This window comes from Chlorocebus sabaeus, chromosome 1 (assembly GCF_047675955.1).
Source record: "Chlorocebus sabaeus isolate Y175 chromosome 1, mChlSab1.0.hap1, whole genome shotgun sequence".
NCBI classification, from domain to species: Eukaryota; Metazoa; Chordata; class Mammalia; order Primates; family Cercopithecidae; genus Chlorocebus; species Chlorocebus sabaeus.
Window position 1 is genome coordinate 79849155 of NC_132904.1, and position 13812 is coordinate 79862966.

The 13812-nt window shown below is 39.2% G+C and overlaps 2 protein-coding genes across 10 annotated transcripts in view; one reads left to right on the forward strand and one right to left on the reverse strand.

The window, feature by feature from the left end:
- Nucleotides 1-13812, forward strand: part of ANKRD42 (ankyrin repeat domain 42) — a 203194-nt gene that overhangs the window by 57066 nt on the left and 132316 nt on the right. For all 7 annotated transcript variants that reach the window (XM_073019884.1, XM_073019883.1, XM_073019880.1 and 4 more), the window contains 3 exons: nt 826-1001; nt 5587-5713; nt 10197-10341. In XM_073019884.1, coding sequence (XP_072875985.1) covers nt 826-1001; nt 5587-5713; nt 10197-10341 — 448 coding nt within the window. The remainder of the gene's footprint in view (nt 1-825; nt 1002-5586; nt 5714-10196; nt 10342-13812) is intronic.
- The window catches only part of CCDC90B (coiled-coil domain containing 90B), a 69429-nt gene that overhangs the window by 19318 nt on the left and 36299 nt on the right, over nt 1-13812 (reverse strand). Inside the window, exon 8 of one of the 3 annotated variants that reach the window (XM_073019891.1) lies at nt 1011-3405. The exons of 1 other annotated variant lie outside the window; for it this stretch is intronic. In XM_073019891.1, the coding sequence (XP_072875992.1) occupies nt 3197-3405 (209 nt within the window). In that variant the 3' untranslated portion in view covers nt 1011-3196. Of the gene's footprint in view, nt 1-1010; nt 3406-13812 lie in introns of those variants that run through there. One more of the 3 variants, XM_073019889.1, reaches the window with a different exon arrangement.

Genomic DNA, 13812 nt, shown 5'->3' on the forward strand with positions numbered 1-13812 from the left:
TAGTAGAGATAATGAATTCTATAAACCTTACAACTTCCTGCATATGTTTATTACTATGTCTTTAATGATATGCAGTACCTGGTAGGAGGTAATGTGCGTGTTTGGTTATGTAAATATAAGAAAACAGGATTTAAGGTTTTTATGTTTAGTAATTCTTGAAGTTGTAAGAAAATATATTAAAAATTCCAGTTAGAAAAATTGTGGAAAAATATGCAGGTTACATACAATCACAACAACAACTCCAAAACCAAGAGTACCTTACTGGAACCTTCATAGAGATGCAGGAAAGATTAAGGAGAATTAGAAAACATGAATGGAAAGGTCATTATTTTTTCATTAAATTTCAAAGTCGTACCAAATGCTTTGGCTTGAGGAAGGGTGAAGATAGAGGGGGCTAGAGCTATATTAATAGCCCTAAAACTGAAATAAAAATGAATTCTATAATCTAAATTAGGCCAAGAAAAGGCAATAACTGTAGGTAATCAAGGAGGGTGGTTCTGGGTCTTCTATTCAGTTGAGCAGCTCTGCTTGAGAGCATACCACATATTCCTTTGATATTGGATCTCCATTCCCAGTGTATTTTTGCCAGTAAAAATTATGGAATCAGTGTTTAATATGAATAATTGTCCTTAGTGTCAAGTAACTAAGTTTCTCATATAGTTGAATATATGTCAAATTGTCACTGACCTTCAGATTTTGGCTCCTTGGCTGGTGAGTGGATTGATGGCAGAGTGTACAGAGTGTAATTCCCTAAGTTAAGTGCAAGCTGCAGTTTCAGTTTCAGGAAGATTGTGGATCTGGTTAGTTATTGATTCTTTTCTACAGGTTTGCCCATTTGGCAGCAGTGAAGCTGTTAGAGGAGCTACAGAAATATGATATAGATGATGAAAATGAAATTGATGAAAATGATGTGAAATATTTTATAAGACATGGTGTTGAGGGAAGCACTGATGCCAAGGATGATTTATGTCTGAGTGACTTGGATAAAACAGATGCCAGAAGTAAGTATGCTGCCTCTGTTGTGATTTATCCTTTCAGAAATAACATAGCCACTTTTTACCACAAGTTTGGAAACTATTCTAAAGACAAATACTGCCTACAAGTAAAATAATTTGATATTTTTGCAGGAACCAGAACTAATATAAGTTTTTGTACTAGGGTTGTTGAACATATAAAAAGTGTAAGACATAACCTCTGTCCCTCAGGGGGTAGAAAGTTATATAAGAAAATACTCAAGCATTTTCTTTAGTGGATCAAGGAAACAGGGAAAGAGACATCTCAAGGATTTCCATGGTTAGTTGGCAAATGATTGTTATAGATAATAATAGCAACAAATATTTATTGTCTACTATGTGCCAGACACTGTTGTAGGTATTGAAATAATGGCGAACAATACAAAGGAACTTCATTTGAATGGTGGTAGTCAGGGGGAGGGTGATAAATAATTGATAAGAAAATAGATATATAAAGAAAATAGAGTAGAGTGCTGCTATAGATAAGAAAGTCATTAGGCCTCTCTGAGGTGGTGATGTTTGAGCAGAGACCTGAGTGATGAGAATGAGTCATATTAAGATCTTGGAAGAACATGCCAGCAGAGGGAGCAGTGCATGTAAAGGCCATTATGTAGCATTGAGAATGGTTAGTGTGGCTTGAGTAGAATCCCTAAGAAAGTGGTGACAGGTTTGAAAGGTAAGCAGGGACCCAGTCAGATTATTTAGGGCCTAATAAGGATTTTAGTCTTAGATTTTTATTTGTTCATTTTTCCTCTTTTTTCACTACAAAATCTCAGCATATAAATTTTATTTTAAATAGAAGGCTATTGTTGGGATTCAGGGTGGGGAATGATGTGATCTGATTCACATTTAAAAACAATGTCACTCTACCTGTTGAGTGGGTGATAGACTAGGAGGTGGACAAGAGCATAGCATTTCATATGGGGTATGAATTAGGTGGGAAAAGAACATACTCCACCTAACTATATAAGGTTGAATGAAGTTCCTGATATAATTATATCCTGATGCCAAGGATACTAAATTAGAATTGTACAAGAGCAGATGTAGAATATCTGCACAGATTTCTTGGGCTCCTAGAGTTCCTGATATAGGCCTGTAACTACCAGTGATATGGGACATCTCCATTCTTGTTTTGCTTTCGCCTTTTTATACTAGAGGCTTTCATCACTGTTTAAGAAGAGCTTACATTAACATTCTATGTATTCCCTTTAAGGCAATATTTATATATATATCCTGGTTCTTGAAAAAAATCAGCATCAGTAAGATCATACCTTGTTGGGAAGATAGAGTGAAAGCCAAGCCAAGATCTTGTTGGCCTGGACTGTTCTTGCCTCCAGATTTCTGGTGTTGTGGAAAGCCCATTTTCCTTCATAGGGCAAGAGTGGAAGCAGGGAAATCAGTTAGGGGGCTGTGGCTATAGTTCAGGAGAGAGTTGTTTATGGCTTGAACTGGAGTGGAGATGATGGGGATAATGAGAAGTGGTGAGATTTGGGTGTATTTAGAAGAGAAAGATGATAGGATTTGCTGATAGATGTGGCTATGAGGTGTTAGAAAAAGAGGGTAATCAAGGATGACAGATTTCTGGCCTGGGGAATTCGGTGAATGTTTTTTCTTGTTTGTTTTGTTTTGTTTTTTTAGACAGAGTCTCACTCTGTCTCCAGGCTGGAGTACAGTGGTGCGATCTTGGCCCACTGCAACCTCCACCTCCCGGGTTCGAATGGTTCTCCTGCCTCAGCCTACCGAGTAGCTGGGACTACAGGTGTTTGCCACCATGGCCAGCTAATGTTTGAATTTTTAGTAGAGATGGGGGTTTCACCATGTTGGTCAGGCTGGTCTTGAACTCCTGACCTTGTGATCTGCCCATCTTGGCCTCCCAAAGTGCTGGGATTACAGGCATGAGCCACCGTGCCCGGCCACACCACATTTTCTTTATCTAGTCTTCTGTTGATGGACATTTAGGTTGATGCTATGTTTTTGCTATGTGAATAGTGCTGCGATGAACATATGTATGCATGTGTCTTTCTAGTATGAATATAGTGTGAATATAGTATGAATATACTATGATATATATTTCTTTGGGTACATACCAATAGTGGGGTTGCTGGGTCATGTGTTAATCTTGTTTTGAGTTCTTTGAGAAATTGCCAAACCGCTTTCCACAATGGTTGAACTAACGTACACTCCTAACAGCAGTGTATAAATGTTCTCTTTTCTCCACAACCTCCCCAGCATCTATTGTTTTTTGACTTTTTAATAATAGCCATTCTAACTGATGTGAGATGGCATTTCACTGTGGTGTTGATTTGCATTTCTCTAACGATTACTGATGTTGAGCATTTTTTCATATGCTTGTTGGCTGTGTGTATATCTTCTTTTGAGAAGCATTTCTTCTCTGTGAGGATTAAAATGTATAAGGTACTTAGTGTAGTATCTCGACAACACAGACACTGCATAAATACATGATTTTTATTGTTTTCATTGGAAATTTCCTCTTTTGTTGAATTGAAATCTTTCTTCCTGGAGCTAATTCCAATTAATCTTAGTTCTTGCCTCTGAGGACCCCATAGAACAGGCTTTACGAAACACAGACTTTCAAATAATAAAGAAATTATTATATAAGCTAAATACTGCTCTTTCACTCTTTGCTGACATTTTTTATCTTAATCCCCTCTACCTTCTTACTAGTGGTTATGGTGGTTCCCAAACCCGTCTGCCCTTTAGAATTGTCTGAGGAGCCTTTTTTTGTTGTTGTTGAGACAGAGCCTCGGTCTGTCACCCAGGCTTGAGTGCAGTGGCGCCATCTCGGCTCACTGCAAGCTCCGCCTCCCGGGTTCATGCCATTCTTCTGCCTCAGCCTCCCGAGTGGCTGGGACTACAGGCACCTGCCACCACGCCCGGCTAATTTTGTTTTGTATTTTTAGTAGAGACAGGGTTTCACCGTGTTAGCCAGGATGGTCTCGATCTCCTGACCTCGTGATCTGCCCGCGTTGGCCTCCCAAAGTGCTAGGATTACAGGGGTGAGCCACCGCACCTGGTTGCCTTTTTTTTTTTTTTTTTTTTTTGAGACAAAGTCTCACTCTGTTGCCCAGGCTGGAGTGCAGTAGCATGACCTCGGCTCACTGCAACCTTCATCTCCCGGGCTCAAGTGATTCTTCTGCCTCAGCCTCCCGAGTAGCTGGGATTACAGGCATGTGCCACCACATCCAGCTAATTTTTGTATTCTTAGTAGAGATGGGGTTTCACCATGTTGGCCAGACTGGTCTTGAACTCCCAACCTCAAGTGATCCGCCTCCCAAAGTGCTGGGATTACAGGCGTGAGCCACTGCTCCTGACCGAGAAGCTTTTATTAAGTACATATTCTTGAATTTGTAGGTCTGGAATGGGGCTCAAGCACATACATTTTTAAAAAGCATCCCATTTGGTTCAGGTGTATGCAGTTTAGAACCTGCAGCTCTAACCTGTTGGTAGATAAATCATTGGTGTTAGGAAGAAGAGGCTGTGATTTGCTAAGCTGGTCCTGTAAAGCAGAGTTTCTCAACTTCTATACTCTTGACAATTTGGGCCAGATAATTATTTTGTTGAGGCAGGTTTTTCTGTGCACTGTGAGATGTTTAGTAGCATCCTGAGCCTTCGCCTACTAGATGCCAGCAGCACCTCCCTGTTCCCACTCCCAAGCTGTGACAAGCAAAACTTATTCAGAGGTTGCCAAATGACCCTTGAGGAAGAAAATCACCCCAGATAGAGAACCACTGCCATAAAAGACGGAGATGTTATGGTTCTGATAGTTGGAGAATAGTTCAGAGTATCTCTCAATATACTTCCTTCTCTTACTATTCTCTTGCATAGGTGCTACAAGTGACCAGTCACAAAATTTGTGGCTGGTACTTATTTCAGTTTTTCTAATTTTCTGTTACATAGTAGATTGCATGTGGTCCTGTAATCCACCATTAGTCCTAAAACACTGCTAGTCTTTTTTTTTTTTTTTTTTTTTTTTTTTTGAGATGGAGTCTTGCTCTGTTGTTCAGGCTGGAGTGCAGTGGCATGGTCTCGGCTCACTGCAGCCTCCGCCTCCTGGGTTCAAGTGATTTTCCTGCCTTAGCCTCGTGAGTAGCTGGGATTACAGGCATGCACCACCACACTGGCTACTTTTTTTATTATTTGTAGAGACGGGATTTCACCACGTTGGCCAGGCTGGTCTTGAACTCCTGACCTCAGGTGATCCACCCGCCTCGGCCTCCCCAAGTGGTGGGATTACAGGCCTGAGCCACCGTGCCTGGCCAATACTGCTAGTCTTTTAAAACCTTCTTGTTCGTAGCATTAATAGTCATAACAACCTGATACATGCTCCAGTAGCAGGGAAAGAATCCTCCATTTAGGTATTTCATTGCATGCTCATTTTAGTATTCTGTTATTGATATTTATCCTTCTTTGTATATACCAACCTTCCTCCACCCCCTCTCCAAATCATACAGACACTAGTCTAGAGGAAGAATATGCTCAAGAAGACCAGCACCCAGTGGACACATGAGCTGTTATATGTCTAACTAGGTTCCTATTCAACTCTGTTTTGCAGTGAGAGCTTACAAGAAAATTGTAGAATTGAGACACCTCCTGGAAATTGCCGAGAGCAACTACAAACACTTGGGAGGCATAACAGAAGAAGATTTAAAGCAGAAGAAAGAACAGCTCGAGTCTGAAAAGTAATGTCCTCAAAACTTTAATGATTTGTTTTTAAATACTTCTTTAAATGCCATGTGAGGGTTTGTTCATCAGCAACTTTTTCTTTCATCTTGCCAAAGGGTGTTAGGTTCCATCCTGCTTTTCTCCTAAGCCCCCAGATGGCAAAGGAGTTAAGATTTTTAAATAATTGTGATTAAATACACATAAAATTTACCGTCTTAACCATTTTTAAGTATACCATTCAGTAGTGTTAAGTACGTTCCCATCGTTGTGCAACCAATCTCCAGAACTCTCTTCATCTTGCAAAACTGACATTCTAATGTAGTCTCTGAACATCTCCATCAGGCTACACTGCCCATTCATAAATCTGAGACTAGGTCTTATGTTCACTGATTATAGTACCCATCAGAGAATGCTCTTGCATCTAGAGGCAGTGAGCAAGTGCATGGTTGTCTCTACCTTTCATTTCCTGCACCCTAAATTGGCTCTCTGGATGATGGGTACCTCTCTAATTGCAGTTGGCTCTCTGTATCTGTGGGCTCCACATCGTGGATGCAACCAAACTTGGAGAGACAATAATCAGGAAAAAAAAAAAGTATGGTTGTGTCTTTGCTGAACGTTTATAGACATTTTTCCTTGTTATTATTCCCTAAATAATGTGCTACAACAACTTATTGTATACTACTACAATAAGTAATCTAGAGATGATTCAAAGTATACAGGAGAATGCATATAGATTATATGCAGATACATATGTACTGTACCATTTTAATGTAAGGGACTTAGCATCCATGGATTTTGGTGTCTGGGGCTTCCTGGAACCAATTCCTCTTTGATACTGAGTGACTACTGTAGTTAATAGCTGCTGGGATAGAGGATGCCGTGAGCTTCTTTCATCCTACTGTCTCTCTGCTTGTCTATCTGCTTTCCAGAATGGACAGGGAACAGAAAGAGATAGGAGAGGAAACTTTGGATTTAATCAAACATGGGTCCAGAAAGAGAACCACACATGGATTCCCTTCTTTGTTCTCTGCTTTTCCTGCCCTTTCCTTTGGTTGTGTCTTGTTCCATCACACTCTTAGAACTGCCTGTTTCCCTTTTTCCACCCACTTCCGAATCTAGCTCTGAAAGAGGTCTGCTAACTGTATTCAGAGTAATATTTAAATCTTTGATAAGGATTAATGTGGTTAAGCTCACATTTGGCTCTAGTTTAAAAGAAAGAAAATAAAAAATAATGTAAGGATTAATGTGTTATTCTTGCATGGATAGGTACTCGGGAATTTAAACAGAAGGCAAAACATTAGGCCAAAATACTCTTTTTTCTGTTTTTTTTTTCCCTGCTACCCTATTAACTGAAACTACTACTTGATGTGATTTTGATTTTGGACACTAGGAAGCTGTGGCAGACTGATTTTTTTTGTTTGTTTGTTTTAAATCAGGGGCTTTCTTGGTATCTCACAAATCATATCGTATAGGTGGCTGTCCACTGCCTCTATATTGTTTGAAGTGTTTTGAGATGTAGAATTTTTTTTAGTGTTAGCCTTGGTCTAAGAGCCTAGCTGAAAGTTCTTAGATTCCTTGTAGTCTAGAAAAGTTCTTCATGGTGGAAAAATTATTTCCTGCTAATGAGCTTTAAATTTTGGTTTCCTTTACTTTTCTTCTAAAGCAGATTACTATACTACCACTATAGCTATTTGTATTACTTCTAAGCACTACTATATGCTATGCACCAGAGAAGCCCCTTACATACTTTATCTCAGGCAATCCTCACAACTCCATGAGCTATACGGATTAGGACACCAAGACTTAATATAGAGGTTAAGTAACTTGGGTAAAGTCACAGAGGGGTAGAGCCAGGATTTGAGCCTAAGTCTATGATTCTAACCCTGTTTAAGATCATTATAATTTTAATAGTCTTTAATGGAACTTTTAGTCGAATAGTTATGGATTAGTCTCTCAGTGTGAAATATTATTAATGTAAGTGATTTTTGAACAGAGTTTTTTAAAAAAATTGCTTTATGTTTGTGCCAGAATGCATTTTCATATCAGCTGAGATGGCAGTGTTTCTTCTAAATTCCACCCTGAGTGAGTTTTAATTCTTCTCTAGCATTTGTTCTCCACTTTGTGTTAAGTGCATCTTTTTTTTTGTTTTGTTTTGTTTTTGTTTTTCTTTTTTTTGAGACTGAGTCTCGCTCTGTCTCCCAGGCTGGAGTACAATGGTGTGATCTCAGCTCACCATCTCCACCTCCTGGGTTCAAGCAGTTCTCCCGCTTCAGCCTCCCAAGTAGCTGGGATTACAGGCACCTGCCATCATGCCATCATGCCCAGCTAATTTCTGTATTTTTGTAGGGAAGGGGTTTCCCCATGTTGGCCAGGCTGGTTTTGAACTCATGACCTTAGGTGATCTGCCCACCTCAGCCTCCCAAAGTGCTGGAATTACAGGCGTGAGCCACCACACTGACTTTTTTTTTTTTTTTTCATTTTTAGTAGAGATACAGTTTCATCATGTTGGCCAGGCTGGTCAAATTTCTGGCCTCAAGTGATTCACCCGCCTCGGCCTCCCAAAGTGTTGGGATTACCGGCATGAGCCACCACACCTCGCTGTGTTAAGTGCATCTTAAGACATTTATTCTTTGGGTACAAACTCCTGATCTTAGATATAGTTGTAAAGAAAAACTGGACAAGTATTGGCTTGAGGGATATCTTTTGATTTTTGTTGTTGTCCATCAGTTAGACCAATCTCTCAATACAATAAAACATATTTGTGTTACTCTTTCCTGGGGATGATATTCCCTTCTTATTTGCCGAACTTCTAGACTTCCACAATTGACATTCTTCCTCTCTATCCCCAATCTTAACCTTACTCACTTCTGTACCAGAGCTACTACTGTATATTCTTAGATTACCCTTCCGGGACCCAACCTAACATGCCTTGGGAATTCTGTTTCCCCTCACCATCCAGCCATAAGGTAGAAAAATCCTGGTTCAAATTACATCTCCTCTTGTCTGGATTATTGCGACATCCTCCTGATAGGTCTCCTACTTCCTGTCCCTGCCTTCATATCCCCCACTCCCCTACCCTGTAGTCTATTCTCAACACAGTATCCAGAGTAATCATATTAAAACAGGGTAATCATATCTATTGTAATCATATTAAAACAGTATCCAGAGCAATCATTACAGGTCAGATTGTGCCATTTTTCTGCTCGGACCCTCCAATGGCTTCCCATTTCCTTCAGCGTAAAAGCCAAAGTCTTTACTATGATTTAAAAGGTCTTATTTACTCTGGTTCTCTTTTATGTCTCTGACTCACACTACTGTCCCTCTCCTTTTTCTTTTTTTAGAAAGGGTCTCACTCTGTCACCCAGGCTGGAGTGCAGTGGTATGATCACAGCTCACTGCAGCCTTGACCTCTTGGGCTCAAGGGATCCCCCCACCTCAGTTTCCCAAGTAGTTGGGACTACAGGTGTGCATCACCATGCAGATAATTTAAAAAAAAATGTTTTTGGGGGTAGAGATGGGGGTCTCACTATGTTGCCCAGGCTGGTCTTGAACTCCTGGGCTCAAGCAATTCTTCTGCCTTGGCCTCCCAAAGTGCTAGGATTACAGGTGTGAACCACTGTGCCTGGCCTCTCTCTCTCTCTTTTTTTTTTGAGACAGAGTCTTGCTCTGTCATCCACGCTAGAGGGTAGCGGCATGATCTCAGCTCACTGCATCCACGCCTCCTGGGTTCAAGTGATTCTCATGCATCAGCTTCCCAAGTAGCTGGGATTTCAGGTGTGTGCCACCACACTTGACCTTTTTTTTTTTTTTTTTTCGTATTTTTAGTAGAGATAGGGTTACACCGTGTTGGCCAGGCTGGCCTCAAATGATCCACCTGCCTCAGCCTCCCAAAGTGCTGGGGTTACAGGCATGAGCCACCATGCCTGGCCTCCCTTTTATTCTTTAAACAATTCTATTGCATTGGCCTCTGTTTTTCTTGTACTTCTTCAGGCATACTTCTACTTTAGGGCCTTTGCACTTATTCCTTTTGTCTGGAATGCTTTTCCTCTAATGTCTACAAGGTTATCTCTCTTATTTTCTTCAGGGCTTGGCTTAGAAGCCCCCTTATCAGTAAAGCCTTCCCTAGCCACTGTATGAAATGTTAAGCCCCTCTTCCACAACATTTTATACTACTCTTTCCTGCTTTATTTTTGTTTTCTCCTTTAGCACTTACTACGTTCCAACATACCATATATTTTACTTATTTATTTTCCTTATTGTCTGCATATCTCTACTATGCAGTAGTAAGGTCCAGGAAGGCAGATTTTGGGCCTTTCGTTCACCACTGTATCCCCAGTACCTAGGTCAGTGCTCGTTCGTAGTAGAACCTTAATACATATTTGTTGAATAAATGATTTCTTTGTTTTATTTGCCTTAAATACAATGCATGAATGCTTTCCACTATTAAAAATAGTTAGTTGACATTGGTGATTGATTTTTAAAAATTTTTGTTTTTGATAGGACCATCAAAGAACTGCAGGGCCAGCTGGAGTATGAGCGACTACGCAGAGAAAAATTAGAATGTCAGCTTGATGAATATCGAGCAGAGGTTGATCAACTCAGGGAAACACTGGAAAAAATTCAAGTCCCCAACTTTGTGGCTATGGTTGGTGTCCTTTTTAATACATTTATTTTTCTCAACAAATATATATAAGAGTGGCTAAGAGTACAAGCTTTGGGCTGGGGCTCTTTGGACTTGAATCCTGGCTATATTCTTTTTTGATTTGGGCTACTCATTTAACCTTTTTGTGCCTCAGCTATAAACTGGCCATGATAACTTATACTTTCTAGAGCTGATGACAGGATTAAAGGAATATATGTACACACACACACTATATGTAACTATGTAACTTTCTATATACACACACACATCTGTCTTATCTATCTATCTATCTATCTATCTATCTATCTATCTATCTATCTATAAACAGCAGCCTGGTTCCTAAGTATTATTGTTAATATTGTACCATAGAAGGAGAAAATATTCTCATAAGCAGAGTAATCAATAAGAATTATAAGACAGCTAGAGGATATGTATATTTTAATATTCTAAATAATCAAAATAAAGTGCTTTGAATGGAATCCGTATTTTCTTTCCATAGGGAAGTTTCTTCATCAGTCATCACGGATGAATTAATTCTGTTTGAGGCTTGTGTCACCTCAAATCTGATCTATTAATATTATAGAATCTTCCTGGCTTCTTTTTATTTTGCACAAACTAGTCATTGGTCTCTTCAATAACCACTTTAAAAATATTAAAATAATAAAACATGTTTGTTGTATAGTGTTAAAAACAAGATAGATGTTCCTTCTGACACTAAGTTCCACTCTCCAGAAGTTATTGTTAACAATTTAGTACATACCATATTAGACAAAATTCTATTTATCTGCAAACATGCATGTGTATTTCTATGCATACGCAAATATAATCACTTCCTCAGTTTCTCTGGGTTTTGGTGTCTCACCAGTGGTTGATTTTCCAAGAAATAGAATTAACTATAATAATTAATCTATTCTCTTCATTTTGCAACCCTCTTCTTGTACGACCTTTAGCACATGGGGAAACTTTAGTAACAGAGAGGCCAGCTGTACAGTCATGTGTTGGTTAGAGGGCTACAGGACACAGTACCATTTATAACTTACTGCTTCCAATCAAATCTGTTACCTCTCCACCTTGTGGCAGGGACTCTGTGACTCCCAGTCTCCTCAAAAGTAGAAAAGTAAGTTGTTGTTCTTTGTTTTTTCTTTTTTTGACACAGGGTGTTGCTCTTGTCACCCATACTTCAGTGGAGTGGTGCCATCATAGGGCACTGTAGCCTCAAACTCCCTAGGTTCAAGTGATCCTCTTGCCTCAGCCTCCCAGGTAGCTGGGACTATAGGCATGCACCAACACACCTGGCCAATTAGTTTTTTTTTTTTTTTTTTTTCTGTAAGGTCGGGATCTTGCTTTGTTGTCAAGGCTAAGTTGTTGTTCTTCAGCTGCCTAGGTGGGACAATATTTTGGGGTGGTCACTCAAGCTACACATTTTCTTTTGAACCATTCCAAACTGTCTACTTAGAAATGTTTTCTGTCTTTTAGCTATTTAGAAATTCTCGTTGCTTACTCAGAAGCATCTGTTCTCAGGTTGGATCTGGTTTCATACTCCACAGTTTTGCTTCCCTAAAACTTCACTTTACCAACAATGTGTAGGCTTTCAGGAGAGCTGACTCAAGGTCCCTGTGCTCAGAATTCATTGTTTTTTGCATTCTTGCTTTAGGTTATACCTAATTTTTGTAAATAAGCAAATGTCACTGAGCTTTCATGGCAGCTGCAACTCTGGCACTATTTATTTTCACTTGCAAAAGCTTGAATCTCAATTTCCTTGTCTTTAAAATGAGGAATAATAATACCTACCTCATGGGATTGTATTGATGTTAAATGGAATATTGTGTAGAAATCCTGAATGCGGTTTCTAGCACACAGAGATATTCACTATATAGTAGTAGCTGTTGTATTATTTACTCCCTTTCTTTTTTTCCATTTTCTATATTACAGATGAATTGATACGGTCAGTGGATAAATAAATGTGTAGAGCCACATGCAGCTAAGGATAGGAAGAGTTTATTTGGGAGTCTAATTATATATAAAGTATAAGTAAAATAAACTTATCATTCAGAACTATAAATATGGAATCCTCAAGAAGCTCTAAGTCTTTCTCCTGCCACCTTCTGGTCAGGACCTATGATTGCATTCTATTGTACCTTAAGATCCTCAGACCCCAAAATAATCAGCAATAGTACAATTTTTACTGAGAAAAAAATTCTTAGAATAGTTTCCTAGGATAGTTTGACATATATAAAGCACTTTTTTGATAACATCTGTTTTTATAGCACTTTCTCAGATATTATCTCATTTTAGTCTGCATCAACCCTATGAGGAGGTAGAATGATATATATATATTTGATCCCGTGTTATAAATGAGAAAGCAGAGGCTCAGAGAAGTTGAGAGTCTTGTTAGAGCATACAGCTAGTATAAGGCAAGAGCAAACTCAGAATCTCTGCCTCCAGATTATATTTTTCTAATACTTCTGTGGAAATGACTATCAAATCCATACTTTAGTACTGTTGTCCCCACCAGGGCTCCCCACCTGTATTTCTCACTGCTTGTCAACTGGACATTTCCACCTGAAATTCCCGGTGGTGCTTGAATTAAAAAAAAAAAATGTTCAGAACCAAGCTCAATATCAAGACCAGATTCTCTCCCCTATCTCTGCATTTAAATTAATGGCATCACTATTTTCTCAACTACCCAGTCTTGGACTCTTAATGATTAGCTATGTTTTCTCCTTTAGGTCATACAAAAAGTGAGCCCATCCCATAGGTGGGAACATGCTCTCTACTTTCACTGCTTCCCTAGTTTAGGTTTCTATATCTTTCTATCTGAACTACTGTGATAGAATTTTGGTATTTACTCCTTTCCTATCCAAATCCATTTGACTCACAGTGGTCAGCTTGATTTTCTTGTCACTCCTTGGATTGAAAATCTTCCTTACCTGAATAAGTACTGATTCTTCAGTTTGACATTCAGCCCTAACCTACCTCACCAACCTTATTTTTGTCTATTCTCCTACATATATTAATAGCTTATTTTTTCTTAAGCTACCCTATGCTTTCCCATCATTAAGCCTTTGTTCAGTTTGTCCATATACCTTGAAAACTGCCTGTTGACTCTGTAAAATCCCCTAGGAACCGTCTCATTTATCACCCCTTTCCTAGTCTCCCTGGTCACACGTGATCTCTCCTTCCATCAAGCACCTTGTACTGGTCTGAGGGCTTCTCGTCATTTGTAGTACAGCATGATTGGGCACTTAGTTTACCCATAGTACTGAAAATCTAAGTTTTATGAGATCATTTAACTTATGTTAATAACATCATCTTGGTCATCATTAACAACAGGTTTTGAGTATATTGGGCTTAGTGTTAAGACTTTATATTCAGCAGATACCATCTTCATTTTACAAATGAAGAAGTCAACTCTCAGATAAAATGAACAATTTATAAAGTTACAAAGCTTGTTAGATGGCTAGCCATGATTTC